Raw genomic sequence first — 27,345 nt, 5'->3', positions numbered from 1 at the left:
GCGCACAGCGATGTGTGAAGTTCCTGCCAAGGGCAGATGATGCAATTTAGGCTAAACGCGGACTGGAACCACAGCCAGGCTGCTGTGTGGACGTGTAGCCATCAGGTGGCGCCATCCACCCGTGTTTGCTTCCTTTGCTCGTTGACGCCTCTTCCCAGCAGTGAGAGGGAGGGGCCAAAAATTCCCGGGGGCTGTTTCCTGGGTCACAGCCGCTAGGCCACAGAGCACAGTCCAAGGACAGCGTGCTGCCGCTGTGAGCAGGGGCCTGCGGGTCCCCCCTTCACTGCACACAGGGCAATGGACAGCCCTCAGCCTCTGCTCTGTGGACCTCCGCTCTCTCTCCACTGCAAGGAGAATGGGGCTCTCAGGGTCCTGTGCTGGCCACAGCCACCACCCCTGTCGTGGTCCCAAGTGTGAGGCAAAGCCTTGCTGAACAGCACTGCTTACCAGTCTAGGGTGTTAGGGGTGAGAACTTGGTGGGAGTAAGAGTAGGACCTTTCTAGCCACACATGTTAGCACACACCTGTAATCAGAAGGCTGTAACTCAGGAGGCTGAGGCAAGAGGATCACCACAAATTTGAGGTCAGCCTAAACTACATACTGAGACCCTGTCTCAAAAAACAAACAAAACCAAATGAACAAGGGTCTTCCCAGCTGAAGGGACACAAGATGGCCTGGAGGCCAGGCAGTGTGAGGGCTGACAGAGGGGAGAGAGCCTGAGGCACCAGGGTGACAGTGGGTATCCCAGGGTGGCACAAGTAGGGCACTGGGAGGGACAAGGAGGGTGAACCCCTCACAGGCTGTATCCTTAGCTGTGGGAGGGGGCCACCGTGCCCATCCCCGCCGAGGCCCTGCGGGCCACAGACAGCGACTCAGGACCTGAGGACCTGGTCTACAGCATTGAGCAGCCCAGCAATGGACAGGTGGTACTGCGGGCAGCGCCAGGCACTGAGGTCTACCACTTCAGCCAGGCCCAGCTGGACACCGGGCTGGTGCTCTTCTCCCACAGAGGTGAGTGTGGAGGCCACAAGGTTCTAAAGGGTGGGCTCCGTGCCAGGTAGCAGGACTCACCCCTCCCTGTCCCCAGGAGCCCTGGACGGAGGCTTCCACTTCAACCTCTCCGATGGGGAGCACGAATCCTTGGGCCATTTTTTCCGAGTGACAGCTCAGAAGCAGGCACAGCTGTCGCTGGAGGGCTCCCGCATGCTGACCGTCTGTCCAGGTGGGCCAGGCCACTGGGCAGAGCCGAGGGCACCCACAGGGTTCATACTGTGCCTCAGGGGCCCAGCGGTCTTAATCATAATTCACAGTTCTGGTCTGTCTGTCTGCCTGTCTCTCCCTTAGAGTCCATCCAGCCGCTCAGCAGCCACAGCCTGAGTGCCAGCTCCAGCTTGGGCACTGACCCCCAGCACCTAATCTACCGTGTGCTGCATGGCCCCCGGCTTGGCCGGCTGCTCCACGCCCAGCAGGGCAGTGCCTCTGAAGCCCTGATCAACTTCACTCAGGCTGAGGTAAGGGCTGGCCTGAAGCCACCTTGCTGATGACACCAGCCCTTAGGTGGCTACAGTTTGCCCTTTCCAGCCAGTGTGCTGAGCTCCTTGAGGGCTGGGACCACATGCAGGTGGGGGCCCAGCAATCAGGGCAGAGAAGGGACAGGAGCTTAGGCTGCCGGACAGAGCTGGGGCCTCAGCCTCCAGAAGGAAGCCACAGCTGGGTCCTGGAGGTAGAAAGGGACTCATAGAAGAACAAGTAGAGAGCATTGCTTCCTTCAGGGAGGAAGAGGGATGAGCCTGGAGCTGGCTCTGGTGGGTGCCCACCAGGAGCAGCAGGGGTGGCTGAGTGGGAAGCAAGCCATTGTCCGTCTGTCTGTCCATTCATCCATCCATTATTGGGATGGCTACAGGCACAGCTCCTATGGGACCAGCAAGGAGGGCAGCTGCTTCCCAGTTCTGACCTGCACCCAACACTGTGTGAGAGGAGCAGGGTCCGCTTTAGTCCGGGTGAGGAAAGGCCTGGGGGGCACGGAGTTGGCTCCATCTTTGAGCACCAGAAACACACCCCCCTGACTCCCATGTCCCCGGATCTGGGAGCCCTCCTGAACCCAGCACGCTCCTCAGAGCCCCACTCTCCAGGCTGCAGCTCAGATGGAAAAGAGGTGGCCTTAGCCGGGCCTCCCCGGCTTGGAGGCTGAGGCAGGTGGATCATTTGGAGTTCGAGACCAGCCTAAGCTACAAAGTGAGCTCAAACTGGGCATGGTGGCTCACGCTTGTAATCCCAGCATTCGGGAGGCTGAGGTGAGAGGATCCTTGCGAGTTGGAGACCAGCCTGGGCTACAAAGTGAGCTCAAGGCCAGCCTGAACTGCATAGTGAGACCCCATCTCAAAAAAGACCAAAAAAAAAAAAAAAAAAGTGAGCTCAAGGCCAGCCTGAACTGCATAGAGAGACCCTGTCTCAAAAAGACAAAAAAAAAAAAAAAAAAAAGAAAGAAAGAAAGAAGTGGCCTTGCCCAGGGTCTATCCCATAGGTACCCTGGGCCCAGTGCCCATCCTGCTGCTGTGGCCCACAATGAAGGACCCAGCGGGCTTTGGCTGTAGCTGCTGGGGTCCCTGAGTGATCACAGCGTTGTCATCAGACGCCCAGGAAGTAGATAGGACAGGACCAGCCATGAGCACCCTTCTCCAGCCCTTGGTGCCCATCTGAAACAGAGCTTCCCAACACCCCAGTGATCACAGGGAGGACCAGACTGAATGGCCACCAGGGGGCCACTGGCAGCACCAGGCAGGACTGTCCTGCAGACCTCGGGATATGGTATCCCCACTGTGCCAATAAGGAAACTAAGGTTCACAGAGGCCACTGGCTTTATCCAGAGCAAACCAAGACAGCACCTCCTGCTGCCATGCCTGAGGACTGCCTGTCCCCACAGCCAAGGCTCTCCTTCCTCTCCAGGCCCCTCCAGCTCCATGGCCACTGCCCGTCATCCTGGGCCCCTGGTCCTTGCAGGCCACATCTGGCCCACAGATGGGTTTTATTTGGCCATGCGTTGCCTTTTGTATTTTTTTAATTGTCAACATGAGCTCTCAGGAGATTTCATAGAGTTGGTTCTGTGTCTCCTGAGACCCTTGGAGGAGCGGCTGCGCCCCGCATGCGCCCCTGCTCCTGGACGGCTTACTCCTGCCTGCCGCCGTGGGCCTGCACAAACCAAGCTTCTGCAAGCCACTTCCCAGCCCCCTATTGCGCAAGCCCTGTTTTTCAGAGAGAAGGAAAACTGTTCCCTGTGGCTACCACAAGGGGAAAACAGAAGATAAGCCAAGGGGACACAGCAGACTCAGAGGGGAGGGGACATAGCAGACCCAGAGGAGAGGGGACAGACACCCTCTGGAGGGAATGTTGTGCCTGGGTACCAGGCAGGAGAGTGACCCCAAAGCAGCAGCCTCAACCTTGCTGGCACTAGGGCCAGGTTTCCCAGACGGGTGAGCAGGTGTGGGTGCTAACGGCTCAGGGTGGTCCCGAGGGGTTCAGAACCCAGGTCCCTACTGGCATGTGATGCCACCTGAAGAAAGCACAGGCAGGGATGTGGCCGCCCTCTGCTCACTTGATGTGGCCCTACAGGACAGCAGGTGTGACTGGTGTGGAGTTGCTATGGGAAGGAGAGTTGAGATAAAAGCCTCACATTGGAGCATTCAAGTTACCTAACAAGCAGCATGTCAGTTTATGCTTGTACTCCCTGCTACTCAGGCAGCTGAGGCAGGAGGATGGCCTGAGTCCAGGAGTTCTAGGCCAGCTTGGGTAACATAGGGAGACCTCACGTCAGCAGGAAAAAGAGTAAGTTCCCCTTGCATTGTAAAAGGCTCCTCTGGCTCCCACGTTTAGGGTGGGGCTGGGACACTGTTGAGAACCTCTTGCCACGGTCCAGGCAGAGGCAGTACTCTGGGAGGCAGGGAGAAGCCAGTGTATTGCCCGAGCCACTGAGCAGGAGCCCTGGGCCAGTGGGATTTGTGACACCAGTGGACTCCACAGGGACAGAGCTGCCAACAAGGATGAGGATAGGCATCTGAGTCCCGAGCTGAGAGAAGGGTCAAGGTAAGAGGTCCCCATGGAGCAGCCCCCAAGGGGCACACAGACAGCCTGGGACCTGGGACTATGCCCCAGGACCAGGGAGAAGTGCTGGGCAGCAGGATCGAGAGAAGAGGCAATCCCAGGGAGCGAAAGGGGTGCCCCACGTATTATAGCCCCAGCTCTGGATCTTATGCACAGTCCAATCGAACTCTGGGCCAGAACAGGTTTGGTGACATTAAAGTGAGCTGGGGACACCAAGATGGAAGTGTAGATGGTTCTTTTGGAGGAATTTTGCTGCGAGAAACGCAATAGGAGGAGTGGAAAAAGTAAATCCCAGAGCGATTTTCTTTCAGGTAGAAGAAAGAACAGTGCAGTTGCATAATGAAGAGAACAATCCATTTGGGGAAACTGATATCCTTGGGGGAGGAAAGGAAGTTGAAGGCGTGGTGTCCTCAGTTGGCAGGAGAGAAGAAGCCGGTGCCCCAGGGAAAGGATCGCATCCCCGGGGGCCAGTTGCCTGCTGGCAGAGCTGGGGTGGAACCCAGGCACCTGGCTTGGCCTAACAATGGCCTGTGAATCCCTGAGCTAGTGAGGCAGAAAGCAGAGTACGCACAGACCTGGGTTCTGGTGCCAGGTCCTGAGCACCATAGGCGGGGCTGTCACCCTGACTAGGGTGTCCCTTCAGGTGTCTGCTGGGAACGTGCTGTATGAGCAGGAGGCGTCCCCTGAGCCCTTCTGGGAAGCTCACGATACCATCGAGCTCCTGCTGTCCTCACCCCCTGCCCCTGACTTGGCTGCTGTGCTGTCTGTGGTCGTGTCATTTGAGGCTGCCTGTCCCCAGCGCCCCAGCCGCCTCTGGAGAAACAAAGGTGAACAGCGCAAGAAGCTGCAGGGTTGGGAAGGGGGGACACAGGACGAGGCCCCCAGAAGAAAGAGATAATCAGCTCAGTGGCTCCTTCAGGCCCCAGGATCTGGGAAATTATGCAGAGCTGGGTGGGAGGCTGAGGGATCAAGCCGCTCATACTCCTCGTCCTCCCTGGCACCCTGAGCCACATCCTGGATGCTAAGCCCTCTTGGAGGCACAACCCTGGCCTTGGGGACCCCCAAAGCCCACAACTTTTCCTCAGCAGCTGGGCCTTCATAGCCCATGTCTCACCCCCAGGTCTGTGGGTCTCCGAGGGCCAGCGGGCCAAGATCACTGTGGCTGTCCTGGATGCCTCCAACCTCCTGGCCAGTGTTCCCGCGCCCCAGCGTCCCAAGCATGATGTGTTGTTCCAGGTAACACAGTTTCCAACGCGGGGCCAGTTGCTGGTGTCTGAGGAGCCCCTCCACGCAGGGAGGCCGCACTTCTTGCAGAGCCAACTAGCCGAAGGGGAGCTGGTGTATGCCCACGGTGGTGGGGGCACCCAGCATGATGGCTTCCACTTCCGCGCCCACCTCCAGGGCCCAGCAGGGGCCTTGGTGGTGGGACCCCAAACCATGGAGGCCTTCACCATCACCGTGCGGGATGTGAACGAACGCCCGCCTCAGCCGCAGGCCTCAGTGCCCCTCCAGCTCACCCAAGGTTCCCGAGCTCCTGTCTCCCGAGCCCAGCTGAGCGTGGTAGACCCAGACTCAGCCCCAGGGGAAATCCTGTACGAGGTGCAGCGAGCTCCCCACAATGGCTTCCTGAGCCTGGTGGGGGTCAGCCCAGGGCCCGTGACCCACTTCACCCAGGCCGATGTGGACGCAGGGCGGCTGGCCTTCGTGGCCAATGGCAGCAGTGTGGCAGGCGTCTTCCAGCTGAGCGTGTCTGATGGGGCCAGCCCGCCCTTGCCTGTGTCCCTGGCTGTGGACATCTTGCCATCTGCCATCAAGATACAGCTGCAGGCTCCCCTGGAGGTGCCTCAGGCCTCAGGACGTGCCTCGCTGAGCCAGCAACAGCTCCGGGTGATCTCGGACCAGGAAGAACCAGACACGACCTACTGCCTTACCCAGGGCCCCCAGTATGGGCAGCTGCTGGTGAGCGGGCAGCCTGCCTCAGCCTTCAGCCAGCTGCAGGTGGACCAGGGGGAGGTAGTCTTCACTTTCACCAACTTCTCCTCCTCTCGTGACCACTTCCGAGTCCTGGCACTGGCCAGGGGTGCCAACGCATCTGCCACAGTGAATGTCACTGTGAGGGCCCTGCTGCATGTGGGTGCAAAGGGCCCATGGCCTCAGGGTACTACCTTGCGCCTGGATTCCACTGTGCTGGATGCCAGCGAACTAGCCAACCACACTGGCAGCATGCCCCACTTTCGGCTCCTGGCAGGACCCCGACATGGGCGGGTGGTGCGTGTCCCCCGAGCACAGACAGAGCCCAGAAGTGGGCAGCCTGTGGACCAATTCACACAGCAGGACCTGGAGGCTGGGAGGCTGGGGCTAGAGGTGGACAGGCCAGAGGGTCAGGTACCCAGGCCCACAGGGGACAGCCTCACTCTGGAGCTATGGGCACGTGATGTCCCACCTGCTGTGGCCTCACTGGATTTTGCCACAGAACCTTATGATGCAGCTCGGCACTACAGAGTGGCACTGCTCAGTGTCCCTGAGGCCACTCGGATAGAAGCAGGGAAGGTGGATAGCAGCACCCCCATGGGGGGGCTGGCTCCAGCAGCATCCAGCCCAGTGCCCACCGTGGCCAGGGGGGGCTTCCTGGGCTTCCTAGAAGCCAACATGTTCAGCGTCATTGTCCCTGTGTGCCTAGTCCTGCTGCTCGTGGCGCTCATCCTGCCACTGCTCTTTTATCTCCGCAAGCGTAACAAGACGGGCAAGCATGACGTCCAGGTCTTGGCTGCCAAACCCCGAAATGGCCTTGCTGGTGACACAGAGACCTTCCGCAAGGTAGAGCCAGGCCAGGCCATCCCACTCACCACTGTGCCTGGCCAGGGGTCCCCACCAGGAAGCCAGCCTGACCCTGAGTTGTTGCAGTTCTGCCGGACACCCAACCCTGCACTCAGGAATGGCCAGTACTGGGTGTGAGCTGGGTAGATAGTGCTGGCGGGTAGGCCCTGCTCCCATACCCTGGCACTGCGAGTTTTCCCAGAGCAAGACCTGGAGAGCTGAGTGGTGGATGCCAGGGACTGCCCTGGAATACCAGATGGATGTAGTCACGAGCCAGAATCTCCCAGCGCACAGAACCTGGAGAACCATGGGGCCGAGGCAAGAGGTGGCTGAGTCAGGCCCGTGTCCTAGAGCTGGTTTGACTTTCAAAGCCAGGGCAACCACCTTGGTGGGCCAAGACTCTGGTTGGTCCTGGGTCTGTGTCTGTGGGTAAGTCGCCTGACCCAGGCTGCCAGGAGGGAAAGGAGGAGAGAGAGCCCTGGAGAGGGGCTGGGCAGAGGGGATAATCAGATCCTGGCTTTCCCACTGCAACCAGGGCTGGGGTAGCCTCTTCTGCCTCTGGGATTTTAGGGAAATGGTGTTTGGGGGGGCTGGAGGTAGCAGGGGAGCCTCTCCACACCAAAAGGCATCCACCCATAGAATAATATATTTGGGGTGCAGGGTGGATGGGTGCTCAGAAGTGGGTTGCAAGGGAGCTATTTAACATGGTGCTGGGCCTGCAGGGCCTGGTGGCACACATACCCTCCAGGGTTGGGATGGGGGAAGAGTCTGGAGCACTTCCGTTTCTGGGGCTATTGTGATGGGCCAAAGACTGAGCAAGCCTGGAGTGGACTGGGCCAATGTATGGCCCTTGGGCCACCGCAGTGCCTGTGCACCCCCGAGGACTGGAGGTGGCTGCGTGGGGTCCTTGATCCTTACAATCTGGATAAATGGTGCTTGGGCAGCTCTCGACAATGTGTGCTTTGTCTGACTTGCTAGGCCCTGGGACCTGGCAGCCTCACTCCATGGGGCCAGCACCCAGCCCGGGGTATTGAGTGGGATGAGGCGAGCTGGGGAGCCCCATGTGTCCACCATCCAGGGCTCCTCCCCTCAACTTGTGGACAGGTGGCCCAGTGCTTGAAACAAAACCCAAGCCCTGACTGATGTAGAGGTGGAGTAGGTTCTTCCTCTTCAAGGAAAGAAGAAAAATAAATGCTCCTGACCCTGGTTTCTCAGCCTGAGTCTCCTCCATCAGCTCCTTGTGCAGTTGGATTAGTAAGGAGAGGGCAGCAGGGGCTCCAGGGCTGGGACACAGTGCAGAGAGTGGACATGGGAGCTGCCCTCCCAGGCTCAAAAAGAAAAAGGCAAGGAAGCAAAAATAACCCAGAAAGCCTGGGTTGTCCTTTGGTTGGAGGTGGGACCTAAGATACTGAGGACCCAAGAAACCCCTGACCCGCATCTGGAGACCAGGGTGACTTTTTCCTGCACCCAGCACCTGTAACATTTGAGCCAGGAGAAAGGGCTAGAGGTGGAACTCCTACTCCCTCCGTCCTGCTCCAGGGCTGCCCTCCCCAAGTGTGGACACATGACATCATCCAGCTCTGGTTCTCCCCTCCCAGGAGCATGGGCAGGAAACCTGGAACCAGGTATATTATGGTAGAAAGCGTACCAAAAGACAGGGGGGGGGGAATCAAAGAGGATCAGAGGATGGGCTAATCACAGCAAGGTAGCAGTAGGGTAGACAGGACCTTGATCCAGTGAGGCTCTTCTTGCCACCCTGAAAAGCACTGCCGCCAAGAAGGGTGATTGTGCCCCCAGAGACCCCTCTGTACCCTGAGCTTGCAGGACAAGCCTGGTCTCCCTGGCACCCCAGGCTAGGAAGGCCTTGCAGAGGATGTCTCCACACCCCATGCCTGCCCTGCCCTATGGGAGTTCAGGGCTGAGACCTGCTATCTGGGACCAGGCTCTATCCAGAGCAGCCAGTTTTCCTGGCAGTGTAAGCCAAGCCAGGGTTGACAAACCCAGCAAGCAGGAGCTGGCCTAGTGCCAGTTTCCTCGGAGGGCTGACGACACCAGCTCTGTTCCCAGCCGGCATCCCTGCCCCCAGGGAGCTGGCACAGGCTGACACAGCTCTGCTCCTCCGTGCCTGGGCTGGACAGTGGACTGGCACCCAGGCTTCATGCCAGCAGCCTCTCCAGGGTCAGGGAGAGGGTCTTTCTCTGGCACATGAGCTGGGAACCCAGCAAGGGACTGGGGCCTGGTTTAGGTAAAACCTTGGCCAGTCCATGGCATCCCAAAGCTTAAGAAGGCTGCCTTCCATGCTGTGAGGTGACACCACCCCCTTCTTGGAAGGAGCTGGAGATGGGAGCTATGCCAGGTACACATGTTCAGCAACTCAGGGAGGGTCTTTGCCTTTGCTTTATACGCACATGAACCATGGTGTGCACTTGTGCAGATGGGTGTGTATGGGAACATAGGTTCACACACAATCTTCAATCTTCAACCCATGGCACAGCCCAGTACTACCAGTGCAGTGCATTCACACATGGGCAGGCACCTACCAACTTCACAAGTTTATGTGCCTTGTCTTTATCCTCCCTCAGTACTCAAAGGGCCAGAACAATGCCCTGCCCATTAGGGGGCCCGTGCTGACATTAGCAGAGCTGCAAAGGGAATGGTGAGCCCACAGGTACAGGGATTGCTTGCCAGAGGAACACAGATCCCCGGATTCCTGCTGTCCACACTAAGCATTTAATCTCTTAGTTGCTCACAGGAGCTTCCTTTGAGCCTTTCTACAAACTGGCCCTTTAAGTGGGGTTGCCATCGCAGCTGTGGGATCTACTGAACTGGAACATTCATTGTCCAATAGGAATCCAGTGAGGAGCTTCTCTCTCCCCTACCCTACCTCCTTTGACCAATGGGAAATGCTGGGGCTGCCAGCATCTTCCCCTTAGTCCTAGAAAGCCATGGTTTTAAGTGAATGGAATACTTCGGATTTTCAGAATTCTCAGGTGGGGTCTCCCAGTCCTAGTCACACAAGAAGGTAGCCTTAGCAAATGGAGGAACCAAGAGGGGAAACAACCCACTAGACTACTGCCCTGTCCTACTAAGGTCTTCTCAGATTATCACTATGCAGCTACCACTAAGATTATTCAACACTGGCAGGGCATTTTGTGCCAGACATGCTTTGGGAGATGCAGACAGGTCCCATCCAGCCCCTCCCAAAGAGCCCCAGAGATTCCAAGGAGTCACTGCCAAGACCTGATGGGCACCTTCACCAAGCAGCAGGAGCTGGCCATCGAGGACAAGCTGCCTCTGCTTCCTTCTGTCCTTAGATCAAAAGGATGGCCAGCAGCTGGAAATGCTTAAAGACTGCCTGGTTATGCTGCATCCTTGGTGTAAGGAATTACAGTATTTAACTGATAGTTTCTGTCCTCATAAAGGGCATCACTGCCTGTGGCCACCAGGATAATTAGTGGGTTGTATTGTTTTCCTTCACATGTCACATGCCACAAGAGCCCAGACAGAGACAGGAACAACCCCTGGGTAATCTGCCCAGCGGCCAAGAAGGGGCTTTTCTACTCAAAAAGAGGAATACCCTTGCCGCCCAACCTGAGAAATGCTGGCTGTGTTATCCCAGAGCCCAGAGCTAATCCCAAGATGCCCTCCTGACCATTTCTGGCTCCTGAAGTTTCAAACAAGATGGATTGAGGCCCAAAGTGGGGGCCATGAGCCAGCAGCATCAGCATTGCTCAGGAGTCCACCAAGAATGAAAGATTGGGCTGGGGTGTAGCTCCCTGGTAGAGTTCCTGCCCCTGGGGGTTCCATCCCCAGAACCATAAAAAAAAAAAAAAAAAATGAAGACTAAGAGCTCTGGTCCAGATGCTAAGTCAGATTGCATTTAGTCAGGTACCCAGGGAGACGAAAGGCACACTGCACAGAGGAGTTTCAGATACACGGACTGAAGCCCCTCAGCCTCTAAGACCAGGACCTGAGACAGAAGACAGGGACTAGGCCAAGGTCACACAGTAAGTTAGTGGCTAAGCTTGATGGAATCAGACCTCGAGATCCTGTCTCAGGGTTCTGTCTTCCACGCTGTGCCCTCACACAAACATACCCCACTCCGTGCCCAGCTGGCACTGACCAGCTGGGCTGGGCCTCAGTGCCAGGAGCCAAGAGATTGCCCAGGCCAGTGGTGGGGACAGCCGTGCAAGGACAGGACAAGGAGGGGCTGTCAGGCCTACAGAGGGCTGAGCTGGGACATGCCTGACCTACAGTAAGTCACTGGGTCCTGGGGGTGTGGAAGATGACATCAGGGGCGAGGCATGTCTCCAGCCACCAGCTGCAGTGCAACACAAATGTGCACACCCACATGCGTCCACAGGGCCACCGTGTGCAGACGCACTGACAACAGCAGGCATGTGCAAACCTCAACCTACATGTGCACTGTCCCCAAGGTCACAGATATCCAGAGTCACCTGTGATGATCTTCTGCTGGACACGTGGCAGAGACGCCTGGGGGAGACAGGCAGGAAGGAGACAAAGTTAAAATAATAACCTTTGCACAGAAGGATCTGCAGAGGATGGGATGTGTGGAATTCGCTGGAAGGCATGGGAGGCAAGAGGGATTAAAACCCTGGCTGAAGTCCACCTGTGATCCAGTGCTCTGGGAGGCTGAAGCAGGAGACTGAGCCTGAGAGGCTGAAGCAGAAAGATGGAAAGTTCAAGTCCAGGCTGGCCAACGTAGTGATTTATTGAGACCCTGTCTCAAGAGTTAAAAATGAAAAGGACTGAGCATATAGCGTAGTGTAAAGGCTGTGGGATTGCAGTACAGCCAGTTAACTGATTGATAAAAATACGGGCCCAATATTGACCCCTGCTGAATCTGAGGTATGGGCACTTGGGGACTCATTGTATGGGTTTATGGTTTTGCACATGTCTGAAGTTTTCCATAAGAGAAACATAAACATTTATATAACTGGAAGTCAGTATTAAGTGAAATAAAGAAAACAGCATAAGGGACCAGGGGGACTCCTTAGATGGAATAGTCAAGGAAGGTTTCTCAGTGGAGGTGACATTTAAGCAGCAGCCTAAATTCACTGAGGTCCAAATAGCACACTACTTGAGCAGAACAACATTCCAGACATCAAACTCAGAGGGCCTGAGGTGCCAGCAAGCCCAGAGGGAGGACAACAAGAGACAGGAGATCCAGGACCCAACGGCAAAGGGAAGAGGGGCCCAGGTGGGATCAGAGAGATCCCTGTGGGTGTGAGCAGAGGAAGGACCCTGGAACGGATGCTGTGGGAGAAACTGGGATGGATTAGTGTTGATCGCAGGTCATGCTGACTCTCCTCAGCCAAGCACAGATCCCATCACCGTTACCACAGTTCCATCACTGTCACGCCAACCTCTATTTGCCCCACAGGAACTGGACCCTCCTTCCCTCCAGCCCAGCCTTTCTCTGCTTCCTCACTGTCCCATGCTGGTCCTGGAGAAGGAAGACCCTGATGATGTTTAGCAACCAGTACCCTACCCAAGGCCACCACCCGGCCTCCCTGCCAACCACCTGCCCGGAGTAGGCACTGAGGCCAGGCAGGAAATCATGGCTCCATGAATGTTTGCTCGGTGCTCTCTGTGGGCCACACCCTCAGCCCTGGTACCTGCTCATGTGAAGGCACAGCCACCTCCCCCAGTATCTGTCACCTGCTCCCCAACTCTTCTGTGTACTGGGGCCTGGCCCGGCCTAGCCCAGCAGCCCTGGAAAGGCAGCCAGAAGCACAGAAATGGCTCTACTCTGAGACAGGCAAACCTCAGTCCAGGCCTGCACAGAGGAGCTGCCAAAGCTCCTGAGAGTGACTCAGAGCCCCAGGCCACCATCTGCAGAGAACACTGGCACAAGGGGCTCCAAGTTTAAGACTGCCAGGGCAATGATAGAGCTCACCCACCCTGGGCACAGAGCCCCAGGATGACACTAAGGAAGACTAAAAACTGCCTGCTGCTGCAGCCTCAGGCGTAGCCTTCCTGGCTGGCCTGTGTGGCTCTGTAGACACGGCACGCCAGCGACAGGACGGCAGCAAGTGGTGAATGTAAGGCCCTGAGTAATCATGACAACCATCACTGGAGCACTGGGGACCCAGACTGAGCACTGGCCTGACCAAGGTCACCCAATGACGACATCTAGGAGAGCTCAAGGTGTGCCTGGATTATGCTGCTATGTGCACTGGGATGTGTGTGTGTGTGTGTGTGTGTGTGTGTGTGTGTGTGTGTGTGTGTGACAGCTATGACTTTCCAGGCTGTCCTGCCTGGACCAACAAATGTCATGAGAGGCAGGAGGCCTCCAGAAGGCTTCACCCCATAGGGACAGGGTGGCAATCCAGAACAGGGGTCAAAGAGGGCTTGGTCTCCCTTTGGCAGCAGCCACTTGTGGCCTACAGCTTGCTCGTTATCATCTTGCCTGTGAGGTGGGTGCCAGCATTCCAGGTCCCACCCATCTATCCACTCTGCCAGGGGCTGGCACCCTGGCCGCTCCTTGCCAAGGCCTGGCTGCATAGCACTGCCACTGACGTGTTCTGTCAGGAACCCTCCCTGTGGCTTGGAACTCTGTGCTATAAAAGAGAAACGGAAGCTCTGTGCAGTTAACATCCCTGGATCTGGATCGACAGCAAGAGCTCAATGGGTGGGATTGGGCTTGGCCCTGACACCCTGCTGTCCCCTCTAGGAGTGGAGGGAAAGGCCAAGAGGACAGCAAGACCAGGGGGTGAACTTCAGAAGCCCACCCAGAGCACTGCCCATGGCAGCAAGGGGCTTCAGCCCACCCAGATGAGGCTCAGGGGCCTGAGTACCCCAGTCAGCCTCTGACCACTGCCGCAGACCGTTTACTCCTCAGCCTGGGAACCATCTCACCCCAACCACTGCTGCTCCATCACCTCCCTTGCTGGGCCCCAGCTCCTGGTCTGTAAAATGACCCTGATAATCTCTACACATAGGATAGCTAAGAAATACTGGGCACCTATGTCCACCGTGGGCTTCACTGGGAAGAGAGAAGCCCTAACGTGGCTGGAAGACCTAGGGCATTGGAACTTTCTGCCCTCTTCTCAGGTAGACCCTGAGGAAGCAGCCAGGTCCGTGTGACTCCTGCAAGATCTAAGCCTCTCAGCAGCCCCACAGCCTCCCGCACGGTTGGCTGTGAGGCAGGGGTTGTGAAATGAGGACCACAAGCCACAGGGGCTGAACCTTTTTCTCAGGGCCTCAGGAAGAGCAATGAGGGCAAGTAAGGGAGGCAGACGTGAGTGAGGAGGAGTCAAGCACCCAGTGCTGCCCGGCACCCCGGTGCCAGGGGCCTACTCTGCAAGCAGCAGCCAGGGGCAGGGGCTGGAGAGCAGACCACCAAAAGAAAAGGAGAGAGAGGGAGAGGAGAGCAAGATAGAGGAAGAGAGGGAGAGAGGGAGAGATAGGGGGTGCGGCTGGGTGTGGCGGCACACACCTGGAATGCCATCACTCAGGAGGCAGATGTAGAACTTCAAGTTCAAGGCCAGCCTGTTCTATATAGCAAGATACTGTCCCCCACCCACAGCAAAAACAAACAAACAAAAAACTACTAACCAAACAAAAACAAAATACAAAACACCAAAGAAGAAAGAAAACCAGACTAGAACTGTAGTGTAGCTTGGTGGAGAAGTATTTACCCTGAGTTTGACCCCCAGCACTGAAAAACGAAAGGCAACACCAAAAATAATAAATTTTAATTAAGTATGTACATGACAAGATCTTTTCAAGTATAAACCAAAGTCTTTAATGTAGTGTACAGTTGAACTGGAACATGTGGGCTTCCGTGTACAAACCTCTGCCAGCGCGGTGGTGCACACCTGTAAACCCGGTACTTGGGAGGCTGAGGCAAGAGGGAGAGTTCGAGGGCGGTCTGGCTACGCAGTGAATTCAAGGCTGGCCTGGACTAGCTACTGTCTTGAATGAATCAGTGAGCTAAAGTGCTGGGGTCCCAGGCTGGGGATGTAGCTCAGTGACGCAGCACCCGCCTGACAAATGCGCGGCCCTAAATTCGGTTCCCGGTATCAAAAATGAAAATAGTAAAAAAAAAAAAAAAAAAATGTGCTGGGGTCCTGACCAAAGTCTTCAAATGTGCTATCCCCAAAGCTCACATGGAAGTCTTGTGAATGCAGGGGTCCTGGACCATAGTGAAGACTCTTCTACCATGCTCAGGTGGAGAGAAACCCAAGGAAGACGGAAAATGAAGCAGGACTCACTGTGGCGATCACATGATCACATGCTGCGCTGCCTTCAGACTTTGTCCCAGGGTGTGTTTGAGGGGGAGCTGCCAGGACTTACTCCACCCTCAGACACCTCGAACCCGAGTCCCATCTCCTTTCAGCAGCTGTCTCACCAGCGTGCAGTTAATCCCCAGCCCCTTCCCTCCCAAGGAGATCGAAGCAGATCAGCCACTGCCTCTTCCCTTGACTTCCATCAGTTCAAATTTTGGAAGGAAGCCAGAGAGCTGGGTTCCAGTTCAGCCCTAGCTGGTCTTGCTGTGGGATCCTAGGTGGGTCCCATCCTCCCTGGCTAAGCCTCAGTGTCTTTGTCTGTGAAATGGAATTGAGACGTCACCCAGACTGGCATGCAAACCAAGGAAGCCACAGCTATGTGAGGAACTGCTTTTTAAACAGACTGCACTATGCTGGGGTTGGCTAGTCGAACCAAAGGGCGGGGGAGTGGGGGGGATGGGGGGGTGCTAATCAGCCTTCAGGGCTCAGAGCTCCACTGAGGGAGGTGAATTCCCACTTGACCCCAGGGTCTCACAGCCAGCGAGATGCGATATGTTGCCTGCTGGGGTGGGTCGGGGCAGGCTTAGCTTCCAGAGGCCTGACTCAGCGGGCAGTGGGGCCTGCTCCTCACATGCTTGGGAGGACATGACACAGGAATGTCCCTCCAGTCCCTCCCACCCATCTTGGGCCCGCCCACCGCATCCCTTTCCTGCCCTGCAGATACAGAGTAACTCACTCAGCTGGGACTGGAGAGATGGTGATGCCTGGAGCTTTGTGAGGTGGGTGTAGCCAGGGACTTCAGAGCAGCCTGGCTCCGGGGATGGGCCGGCCTAGGGCAGGCAGGGCCAGCCTGCAGAGCCCATTCAAAGTTGGATCTGGCCCTAGTCTCCCCCCCTGCTGGGTGAAGTGGTGGCCCCAGTATCCCTAGGCCTCAGGATTGTTCTTTGTGAGGTGAAGAGCCGGACTCGGCATGGTCCATCCACTCAACATCAGGTCTCTCAAGGCACATGCCCCAGGACTATTCCTGTCTTCCCTTCCTCAGGGACACCTGCTGCGTGCAGGCTGCCTGTCCTTCAGAGTTCTGATGAGCTGCCCAAGGGACCAGGGAGGGGGCACAGGTGTAGCCTAGGAACAGCCATGGTTGCATGACACCCACACACACTGTATATGTGACTTGGTTTATTGCTGAGTGTGTGTGACACTAAGGCTGTGAGCATGTGTGTGGCAAAGTGGCTGAGCTAGACACTGTGACAGTGGCACCTACGTGGCTATGGCTATGGCTATGCCTGTGTGGCAGTGTGGCTGGGTGTGACATGTGAGCCCAAGTGTGCATGGCCAGCTTCGGCCAGTGGACAAGCAGCAGGACTGTGTGTGGTTCTGTGGCTTTCAACTATGTCTCTGCATGGATGGCCATGTGGCTCTGTCACCGTACTGCCAGGACCATCTAGGTCTCTCAGGCCTGGCTCTGCTCTAGCCAGTGTGACAGCCACAGCACCAGACTCCCAGCTCTCCTGTGTCTGGGGCAATGGGACACAGGATCCAAAGTCCACTTCATCCTCAGCCCTTATGAGGTCACACAGCAAACTCCAGTTCCCTGGCCAGGTCAGAATTGGAGATTAGGAGTCCTCCCATCCCCACGCAGGTACTGATGGCCACCAAGGACAGAAAGAGACTCTGTCTTCCACCCTACTCAGAGCAAAGTGGGAAAGGAAACTACAGGCAGCTGGACCCAGCCCAGCCTGCAATATCTGCTGGCATGCACCTAATGCCAGTGGGCCCTGCCATTTCCAGCATGTCCCCACCTCTCCCACTGATCCCCTAGTTTTCTGCTAAGAAGAGCTCTGACCAGCCCGGAACAACCCTTGATTCTCCAATACCCCAACCCACACAGACCGAAAAAAGCCAAAGAGAGAGGCCATGATGCCCCACTCCTCACCCCACATACCTTCCTCACCCAGGGACCTCAGAATGCCTAGCCTAACCCAAGCCTCTACTTCCTGCTTCTCTGAGGTCCAAGCCGTTCTTAAGCGCTGCCCTTAGGATGGCAGGCACAGGAGGTGACCCCTCTCAGTGAAAGGACATGAGAGGGTGGCAGCTTGCCAGCTGCCTTGGGAAGGAGGCCCTGTCCCTGCCATACTCTGCACCCTGAGATGCCACAGGGAATCACAGCTGATCAGAGTTAGGACAGAGTTGACTCCTCTGATGGGTCAAAAAGTGAAGAAAGGAAGGCAAGGATGGGAAATTTCCTCAAAAAGTCCCAAACCTAATATTGACCTTGGGCCAGGGGACTTGTCCCAGAAGTTCCTGTGAGGTCACTCTGCCCTAAACAACAGGGTCTGTGACCATCTCTTGTCATGAGCTGGCCTGGCAAGGCTTCCCTGGCAGCTCTGACACTGAGGGGTGCCCAGCCCATCTCCATTCCCCTGGTTACCGGAAGACTACTGTGTCCATCCTGCTCAACTCTGCAATGGCAGAGACACAGCTCTTGGCACCCAGCTGTGGGGCCGCTTCAGTTGCCAGTGTGGAGTCACCACAAAGGAAGGAACCCACGGATGATGGGGGAGGGACACAGTTTCTGAATGTCCCCACCCCTCCCTGGACTGGGGCTTTCCAAGGACAAGGTCTGGATGTAGCTCCAGGGGCATGGAAAGTACCCGGGAATGTCCTCCCTCCCACAACCCTAGGCACATGGAGAGGCACAACCAAACCCTGCATGGGACCAATTCCATCTTACAGCCAGAGACAGCGAGGTCTGAGCAGCTGTGCAGACCACCCAGGGTCCCGGTCACCTCTAGCTTCTCCCAGCAGTTCCTCATTCTCTACCTGTTAAGGGGTCTGTGGTCAAAACAACCCACCATGACTGCCAAACCTTGTCCAGTGGCTCCCAGGGGCAATTCAAGGTCCAGCCTTTCCCATCCTCGGCCCTCCCAGGATCCAAACAGAAAGAGTTGTGCTCTTGTCATCTTAATAGTAGAAGGTTTATAGAGAAAAAAAGAGAGAAAAAATTTAAGCAGCAGCAGCTAGGAGCCGATCAAGATCTCCTTGGAGGGCATAGGCGTAAAATCACTGCTCCCCCAGCTGCTGCTCAGCCTGGCCTGGGGGAGGCAGTGGCAACCCTAGAGGATGTAAACACAGGCTGGAGACAGCAGAGGTGACTAGAAGCTTCCAAGGGCTGGGAACTGGAATCCCTGGCTTTCCCCTGGGCTCCCACAGTGTGACAGAAAGGATTCCGGGAGACGACACCTCCCTGGCCAAGGCTCCTGGGAGCTGGGGTCTAGGCTGGCTTGCAGCAAGGCAGTTATTGCTGGGGAACTCAAATATCCCGTAACTTGAGGGTGTTCCCTCCAGGAAAGCGCCACCATGGCCTGTGGTCTGTGGCTTGTCCTGCCCCCCAGCTCTGGGGAAAGAGGCTGCCTGGCCCCCAAACAAGGGAATGTGGAGACACAGCAGGGGAAAGGAAGCAGAGGCCTGCAGGAGGGAGGTGGCCTGCAGCCCCTCCTGCAGGGTACAGAGTGGGGCAGGGAAAGAAAGGAAAAGTCTCCACGGAGGAGACGCTGAACATGCTTGGGAAAGGTAAGGGAAAGAAGGCCCCACAGGAATCCTTTCCCCAAAAGTCCTTCTTGCCATTTACTGTCTGGTGGGTCCTTTTCACTTGTCTCATCAAGACATTCTGCTGGAACATTGCCTACTCTGCTTGCAGGATGCTTGGGTTCATCTGGGAGCTTCCAGGAGCCTCTTACTCAGCCACCCGTCACACTGCATCACCTTTGCCTGATGCTGTATCTGACCACTGCCTTGGATGGGGGCTCCCATGGGTACATAGCAAATGGCCCAGGACCACAGTGACACTGAGTGAACAGGGGTGGCAAGGATGGCCTGGCTCTGCCCTGTTCTGTTTCTGAGACAGGTTGGCTGGTACTGCTCCGAAGTCCCTTCTCCCATCCACCTCGCCCACCCAGGCCCCAGCCCTGCTGTGACCAGGCCATGGCAGAGACCATGAGGTCAGAGATGGTCATACATGCGCAGGGCCTTCTCCAACTGCTGGGCCACACGCTGGTAGAAGAGGATCTGCTGGCGCAGGTAGCTCTGCATCATGTGCTGGAAGTCGAGTTCACGGCGCTGGTGGAAGTGGTTCATCTCAGCCTGCAGGGCGAAGCCCACCACTCGGCAGCGTCTGCGGATGCCATCTGCCTCATCCTGCACCATCCGGCCCTCGTCACTCATGCGCTGGCTCTCTTTCACCTTGGCAAAGGCGCCTTGTGGACAAGGACAGGCAGGGGAAGGGAGAGAACTCAGTGGCCACACCTGTAGCCACCACAAGGTGGGATAACATTGCTCCAAGGCTCCAAGGCAGTGTTATCATCTCTCCTGAGCTCAAACCATGGCCTGCCCTCTGCTGCTGCAGTATCCACCACACCAGCTTCCCTCCACACTCCGGTACACGTAAACCAGTGGCACGTGCTGAGCAGTCTCGGCCTTGCTAGATGTCGCTACTCCAGGCCTGCACAGTTCCCAAATGTCCAGTGCAGGTCTCACCCTCACATGCTACCTTCCAATGCTACCTGGCCTCACTTCCTCCAGGGAGCCTTCCTAGTTCTCCCATAACCTCTGGAGACTCCTAAGAGCCCTGGCTTCCCTCTCAACCTGTGCCTTCTCTGCCCACCTGCCCTGACCTTCTATCCTGACCTCCTGGAGAGAACACTGGCCCAGATCCTGAGGGTGGCCCCCATCCCTGGGCTGCTGTGACCATCCCCGACACTGCTCCCCAGAATCTGGCCCACAGTGCCCCCAAAGTACCCCCCCACTAGGTACCCTCTTACCTCCTACCACCTGCAGACCAAGGTGCACACCCACCTCCTGCGCCCACTCTAACCTTGCAGTCATCAAATCCTCTCAGATCTTTCCTATCTGTGGACCTCTGCCTTCTGGATGCTCATTCATAATTCAAGGCCTGGATCAGATGCTGCTTCTATACCAGAGCCTCCCCAGTTCCACTGGTAAAAGGTTACCTGGTCTCATCTGTCCACTGGCCCCCCACCTGCTTGTCAGTCTGCTGCTTCCTTTTTTTTTTTTTTTTTTTTGTCTTTTTCCTTTTTATCAGTACCGGGGATCAAACTCATGACTGCCGGCTTGCAAGGCAGGCACTTATGCCGCTGAGCTAAATCCCCAGGCCCCAGTCTGCTGCTTCTAAAGCAGCATCTCAAAGGCCACCTGAACAGTGCTTCCCACATCCAGCAGCCCCAGGAGACTAGAGGAAACTGCTGTCATATCCAGATGACAGGTGAGCAGGAGTGGGGAATCCACCTGGGCAGGGAACCCATCCTAGAAGAATCTGAAGAATAACGAGCAATTGGTGAATGGATTCAGCTCTGGGTTAGAAGATATGTGACTGATTCTGCCTTTAAGCCAGCAAGAAGAGGACGTCACCTACCTAAGCCTGGCATTCACCCTTGAGGAACAGGATGATGTACAAAGACAATGGAGGAGACAGGCAGGGTATGGAAGGCAGCACCCACCCTGAGCTCCTGGGACCCACGCTTTGATACTCTCTTCCTTCAAAGAGGCCCCCTGGGGCCTTCAGGATGGTATTCTCTTTATGGAGTACTTACTACATGCCATCCATGCTGGACATAACTGGAAGCCTTTAGGAGGGGCAGCATTTGTCTCTTGTTGGCAATTGCATGGTTAACTGCTCACTGGAAGCAGACTCCACTTCAGAGGCTCCTGGCTGCCCCAAAAGCACACAAAGAAATGTGTACGGCTCCGCTCCCAGCCCCAGCAGTCCTCTGTCTGCCTCCTCAAGCACCCTGCTCCTGCTCCACACGGATAGCCTGGCCATGGGCAGCAGAGCCAGAATCACCCTGAGGTTCAGGGTGGGTTCAGTAAGAGAATTCAGAGCTGGAGACACCCCAGAGGGCACTGCTTCCTGCTCCCAACTAAAAGGAGAAACTGAAGTCTTGAGGGGCAGATACTTGCCTCTGGACTCCTAGCCTCCTTCCTGCCCTGAGTCAGGGATGCCTAACCCTCTGCAGCAGCCCAATAGCCCTCTACTGCAGGAGCCCAGCACAGACAGGGATTGGAGAAGGTGCAAGGGACAGGAGGTGCCATAAGAAGGAAATCCAGAAGCCAGGCCTGAATGGAAACACCTATAACCCCACCACATTGGGTGGCCAAAGCAGGAGGATCATAAGTTCAAGTCCAGTCCAGGCAATTTAACAAGACTCTTAAAATAAATAAAAATTTAAAGGGATAAGGATGTAACTCAGTGCAAAGGCCCTGAGTTCAATCGGTAATGCACACATACACACAAGGTCAGAAAACAAAGAGAGCAAGGGAGGGAAAAAAGCCTAAAAAACAACCGCAGGACAAACTAAGTGCAGGTAAGCTTCTGCCAGAGGAAGCAACCTGAAGAGACACAGAGGGCCCTAGACCCCATCTGCCTGCACAAGGCATGGTGTTAAGAAGGGTGGATCTGTACTCAAAAGGCTTTTTCTTGTCTTTGCCCTTGGAGCAAGGAGGAGCCTACTGTGGTGCTGGTTAGGTATTCAAAGGAGCCAGGGATAGGGGCAAAGGTCGTAGGGGTGGGGACAAACAGAGGTCCCACCTTGCTCTGTAATTTCCCCACCCTGTGACTCAGTTCTGGGGTCAGGACCAGTTGAAGCTAACATCTCTCACCCAGCAGGGCAGGCTGGAGGCAGGGCAGCCATTCAGCATCCCTCCTGTACTCTAGGGAAGTCACCAAGAGTCCCCCAGGTCTCTGGCTGCCTGACAGCCAGGTCCCAGAAGTGAAGGAGAGCTGGATCAACCAATCAGGGAACCCCTGGTCCCTGATAGGTCCCCCGGTCCCCACTGTGCCACCTGCAGCAACCCTTGCTCCTTCTGGGCTACAGTTTCCCCTGCCATGACATGGGACAGACTGTACCGCATGTGATGCTCCTGGCCACTCCTCACAATACACACAGCTGTACTCCCACGTCTGTGACAGTGCCCATCCGGAGTAGCTGCAGGCTGTACCTGCCAGGGACCCAGAGCTCAGGATGCTTTGGAGGTGGATGTCAGGCTTCTTCCCTCGAGATCACAATGCACAATAGCAGTGGCTTCTGGTGGCATAGTTGTCCACTTACAAAAACCTCAGAGGAGAACAGAGGTTGGGCTATACAGACTTAAGACCCAATGTCTCCATCCATAGGGCCTCTCTGACTGAGATCCCCAAAACCTGCCTAGCTCTGCCTCAAACAATTCCAAGCCCTCCTCCCTCATTCACCCTGAACCCCAGGCTAGATTCCAGAACCTAAGGAAGCCCATGGGAACCTGACTTGCAGGGGCCAGGTCCTGGTGAGGATATGGAACCCAGCCTTCACCTCAGGCTGCATGGCCATCCCAGGGGACAGTGGCCCCAACTGTCAGAAGAAATACCTCAGGCAGGGACCTAGACACAGCCTCTCTCAGCTCCATCTCCCTGCCTTGGGGCTTCAATATGAGCCCAGAGCCCTGAGTGCCCCAGGGCATGGGTCACCTCACTGCCCCTGCTCTGCCCCAGCAGCAGCATGGTGGTAGCTGTTTCATCATAAGGCCCAGCCTCCCGCTGCCCACAGAGAAACAGGCCATGGAGGAGCTGGTCGAACCAGCTTTCCCAGGCCTGGTGCAGGTGAGGCTCATTTCCGCCCAGGAAGGCACTTGCCCAGGTGCAGATCCAAGGCACTATTCTGCAGCTAGGTCACTGAGGTCCCCTCCACTCCCTCTTTCCAAGGCCTGACAGCTCATAGAGCTCCTTCTTTTGTCCATAAATAGGAAACTGAGGTCGGGAGGGGAGTGGTACAGGGGAATACATCCCAGAGCATGGGTGAACTGGGGAAGAGCCGACTAGAACTCAGACCTTGTCCCTTGAAGCTGAAAGGGGTCTTGGAAAAAGGAGAAAGAGAGGTGAGGGGAGACATTTTGCCAGTCACTCTGCTGGTAAGAAGAGCCACGACAGGACTCCGGACTCCACAGGCACCCACAGGCCCCCTGGCTCCATCAAGACTGCATTGCCCCACCCAGAGTCAAGCTCCCACCCACCAGGCCTGACCTCAGAGTCCAGCCCCATTCTTCTAGAGTTACCAGCAGCCCCAGGGAGGACCACACCTCTTCTGACATCTGCCTGCCACTGTCCCCAGGACTGCCACCTGCAGGTTCACTCCCTGATTCACACTGCAGCCAAGAAGAGAAGCCATGCTTGGGAAGGGGGATTGGCTGGGCCCCATGAGCAGTACCTTGTACCCCCAGTTGCGCTCCCAAGCCTGCCCATGCCCCCTTGTGACCTGAATGAGTCATTTCACTGTTAGCTCCTGCAAGGCCCAGCAGCCCAGTAGTGACAGGCAGAGGCCCATCCTGTCCCTCCTCCAACAGACAGGACTCTGGGAACCAAAAACATGGCTGGGCCTGGGAGGCTGCCAAGGTAGATGTGTCTTTTGGGAGGTGGCAAGAGGAAAGGACAGTCCCAGCTGGGCCACAACTCCCTGTGCAACCTCCTTGCATCTCTGTAATCTGCAAATTGAGGACAGGGATCCTCCTGCAGAGATAGGAGCTCAGGAGCGAGGGTGGAGGAGGACTCAGAGCAGCCAAGGCAGTCCAGCACCCGTGGAGTGGGAAGACAGGCTGCACACAGTGCTCCTGTTATCTGGGTCTGGGGCCTGGTCATCTGTGTTCCCAGGACCCAGCCCACTACTGTGCAAGACAGCATAAACCAGACAGGACAAAAAACGAGTGAGCTGACCGAAAGGTAAATACGTCGCTGTATGAGGAGAGCTGGCACAGAATATATTCCCAACATGTTTGTTGAGTGAGTGACAGTTAAAGGCAGACACAGTGAGCTGCCCCATTCCAAGGCCACTTCCATCCCAGGGTCTGGTGGGGCACCAAGCTTGGGAAGTCCCCTGGCTGCCCAGGGCCTACCTTTCTGCAGGTGGATGATGTCCGGAAAGTTGGAGAGCAGGCCCTGGTAGAGGGACAGCATGTCGAGCATGTGGAAAAGGTCATTCTTAGGCTGCTCAGCGAACATCTCACCCACGGCCTCGTAGGTCCGGCCTGTGTGTGAGATGGCGCTGTTGAGGGCCTCAGAGCTGAAAGGGGGATCCATCTGGAAGGCCTGGCTGATGGCCTGGAAGGCATTGCCCAGTTTCTGAAAGTCCTTGCGGAAGCCACCTGCATGCTTGCGTACAAGCTCTGATGCCACGGTGCTGAGCTGCAGGACACTGTCATCCATCTTCTTGCTGAAGGCCTTGAAGGTGTCCACACGGTCCTCCACATCCTGCAGGTCCTGATGCTCCGTGGGGATCTGTAAGGTGAGCAGGAAGCTGGCACCCACCATCTCATCCTTCTCTGCACGGCGCTTACCCATCTTCCACTGTTTGTCATCTAGGCAGCTGAGGAAATGCTGGAAGCCCTCGTACTGCGAGAGCACAGGGTGGCTGGTCATGTGGTCCATCCAGAGGATGAGTCGCCGCTTGCGCTTCTCAATGAAGTCCTCCTCGAAACGGCCGGTGGCCTGCTTCTCGGGCAGGTGTGGGACTGAGATGACTGTGAACTTGTGCAGCAGGCGGTTGTACAGCCAGTCAAAGTGTTTGTAGCGCCGGTAGACAGGTGAGCCTGAATGAGTGGGAGTGAGTTTATAGGAAATGTAGCTTTTGATGCCTTTGAACTTGGTCTGTTTGGTGGGGTCCTCCACAGAGCAGGCAAACGGGTGGGGGTCAGCCTTCCATTGGGGTCCACGGGGCCCCATTTCGATGGAGTAGGTCTCTGCGATCTTGGCCATCATAGGCACGTCTCCAAGGATGAAGGCCTCTACACCAGAGCGCACGAAGCAGGAGAAGCGGTTGAGGTTACGCCCCACCATGCTGCCCCGCTTGGCAGACGCCAGGCTGTCCTGCCGCTCCAGGGGCGGCTTGGGCCGGAAAGCCATGTGCCGGCTGGGGTAGGCACCTGGGTAGGAAAGGTTGAGTGGGGGGTGCCCATTGGTACCCAGTCCAGAAGCCCGAGGCTCCTCCACCACCGTACAGCCATCATCCCAGTCATCCCAGTCATCGTCATCATCATCCTCAAAGCTGCCGGGGTTTGAGAAGAAGCCACTGCCACCACTGCTCCTGGCTTGGCTAGAGCTGTCATAGGCACTCACCTGGGTGCCCAGAGAGCCTGCAGAGCAGCCAGGGTAGTCGGCATGGTTGGTACCGAGGCCAGGATGGATGATCTCCACATAGGAGGCAGGGAAGAGTCCCACTTCCCCACGGCTGTTCTGTCCCTGAAGCCAGCCATCCAGGGAGGTCTCACTGAAGACTACCAGGTCCTCATCCTGTCGTATGCTGATTTCCCCCTCCGTCTCACTGTTAAAGTCGTAGAGGGCTCTGCCTTTCAGTGCCATGGTGGTGCTAATGGTGGATAGAGATGGGAAGAAGATTGTACCCTCGACCAAGATGACCAAAATGCACTAGCAGTTCAATACCTGTTACAAGGCGCTCTCTCAGGGCCACTGAGGCCGTGTCTCAGCACCCACAGACTCCATCCAGCCTCCCCTTCTTCAGAGCAGTGTCCATGGCCCAGGAACTGCCCCATCGGGTCTCAGACATTGCCTGTGAGCAAGCAGGGCTCTAACCCTGGTCTTCCTCCCCTCCTTGGCGGCCCTTGGGGAGGAAGAGTCTCTCCCTCCTCCCACTCGCAGTGGAAAAGTCAAGTGATCTGGAGAAACCAGCTCTGCGACAGCAAGAATTCAACACTTTCGACCGGAACAACGTTCTAAGATTAAAAAAGCTCCCTCCAAACAATCCGCCGCCGTCCCAGAAAGGCAGGCAGAGTCCTTCCCACTGGCTCCCAGCTGTTGCTGGCTGCTCTGGCTAGGGGAGGCTCTCGAATTCCTCTGAAGATCAGCCCTCCCTCCTCCTCCTCCTCCACCTCCTCCTACTCTTTCTCCTCCTCCTCGTGCTCTTCCTCCTCTTCCTCCTCCTCCTCTTGGGCCACTGGGTTTTCAAAAATCCAGAAAATCCAAGAGGAATAAGGAGAAAAGCAGCACCTTCCTAAGTCAATTCCAAGGGTGGATGTGTCCGGCCTCCCAACGAACTGGGCCGGGAAAACAAGGACCGAGGTTTGCACAACACGCTGGCCGCCAACTCCACGACCCCCGGCGACAGTGGCTCCCTTGGTTCCCAAGGACTGGCCTGTGGCCAGCCGGGGAGCAGAGAGCGACTCCTGGACACTTGCTCGGTGGCCTCTGTTGTTTGCCTATCTCCTCTGCATCCTGAGCCCGCAGTTGAGCCCGACGGCGTCCCGGGACCCCATCCAGGGTTGGCCCGAGCGGACGCAGTCCCGGGGCCCCTGACACGGTCCCACGCGCGCCCGGCTTGCAGGGGCTCGGCCTTCTGTCCCTCTGTCCGTCCGACCGTAAGCCCTATCGCCGCGCCGCGCAGCCCCTCCAGCCGGTAGCCAACTCCAAAAAAAAAAAAAAAAAAAAAAAAAGAAGCAGAAGGAGAAGAAGGAAAGGCGACTCCGGGAGGTGGCGTCCCGGAGAGACGCGGGCGGAGGTGAGCGGTGGGGAGAGGGGGCGGAGGGAGCAGCGTTCCTACTTCCGCGGTCCAGGGTCGGGCACACGTGGCTCCGCCCCGGCCGGGCGGGACTGGGACCCGCGCTCCTGAGCTCCTACCCGAGCCCCGCGCGCCCAGCCCGCAGACCGAGGGGTCAGCAATCGCGGGGGGCCCTTACCCATGCCCACGGGTTCGGGCGCCCCTACCAGTCCGCCAAGCTAGTGCGGGGAACTTCACGAGTTTGGAAGCGCGCTTGGCTGGCGAGACTGGAGGCTGCGACCGCCCTGGGGGCGGGTACCCTCTCTTCCTTTCCCCTCCCCACTTTATTCCCTCCCCCTTGACCCTCTTTCTCTCTTAAACCCCTCCCCCGATTCCCAGACTGTGACCCCGAGGGCTGTAGAGGGCTGTAGTGGCCTGTGCGACCCCGAAGTCAAACCCAGGACTCATTCCCCTAGGGGTCCTGGTTCCCCCACCCAGACAGGGGCAGAAACACCTCGCCCAGAGCGGCTCCCTAGAAGGAGAGCCTGCGGCTGGGAACAGGCCTTCGCGGGAACTGGTGGTTGTTTAGACAGCAACAGGAGAAAGAGGAGGCCTAGGACACGGGCTTCGGAAGAAGCCAATGGGCT

The 27,345-nt window shown here is 56.8% G+C and overlaps 2 protein-coding genes across 3 annotated transcripts in view; one reads left to right on the top strand and one right to left on the bottom strand.

The window, feature by feature from the left end:
* Cspg4 (chondroitin sulfate proteoglycan 4) overlaps window positions 1-8,129 on the top strand; it is a 30,787-nt gene extending 22,658 nt beyond the window's left edge. For both annotated transcript variants that reach the window (XM_063243446.1, XM_013145608.3), the window contains 5 exons: window positions 813-1,011; window positions 1,088-1,222; window positions 1,345-1,511; window positions 4,742-4,925; window positions 5,219-8,129. In XM_063243446.1, the coding sequence (XP_063099516.1) occupies window positions 813-1,011; window positions 1,088-1,222; window positions 1,345-1,511; window positions 4,742-4,925; window positions 5,219-7,053 (2,520 nt within the window). In that variant the 3' untranslated portion in view covers window positions 7,054-8,129. The remainder of the gene's footprint in view (window positions 1-812; window positions 1,012-1,087; window positions 1,223-1,344; window positions 1,512-4,741; window positions 4,926-5,218) is intronic.
* A 6,492-nt stretch (window positions 8,130-14,621) lies between these two features.
* On the bottom strand, window positions 14,622-26,974 carry Snx33 (sorting nexin 33). The gene is made up of 2 exons (XM_003463576.4): window positions 24,105-26,974; window positions 14,622-19,426 (listed from the first exon to the last, which is right to left on the bottom strand). Exons 1-2 carry the CDS (start codon window positions 25,564-25,566, stop codon window positions 19,173-19,175), a joined length of 1,716 nt encoding a protein of 571 aa, XP_003463624.1. The 5' UTR covers window positions 25,567-26,974; the 3' UTR covers window positions 14,622-19,172.
* Between the last annotated feature and the right edge of the window lie 371 nt (window positions 26,975-27,345).

The sequence above is a fragment of the Cavia porcellus genome, unplaced genomic scaffold, assembly GCF_034190915.1.
Source record: "Cavia porcellus strain 051 isolate PalLab524CR breed Dunkin Hartley unplaced genomic scaffold, mCavPor4.1 scaffold_38, whole genome shotgun sequence".
Lineage (NCBI taxonomy): Eukaryota > Metazoa > Chordata > Mammalia > Rodentia > Caviidae > Cavia > Cavia porcellus.
Note: the sequence above shows the minus strand (reverse complement) of the source record. Positions and strands in the feature narration are given on the sequence as shown.

Bases quoted from the DNA above. Each gene is read 5' to 3' on its own strand.
- Snx33 (XM_003463576.4), bottom strand. From the start codon at position 25,566: ATGGCACTGAAAGGCAGAGCCCTCTACGACTTTAACAGTGAGACGGAG. The intron at 19,427-24,104 runs GTAGGCCCTGGG...CTTGTCCACAAG, and splicing joins CATCATCCACCTGCAGAAAG to GCGCCTTTGCCAAGGTGAAA.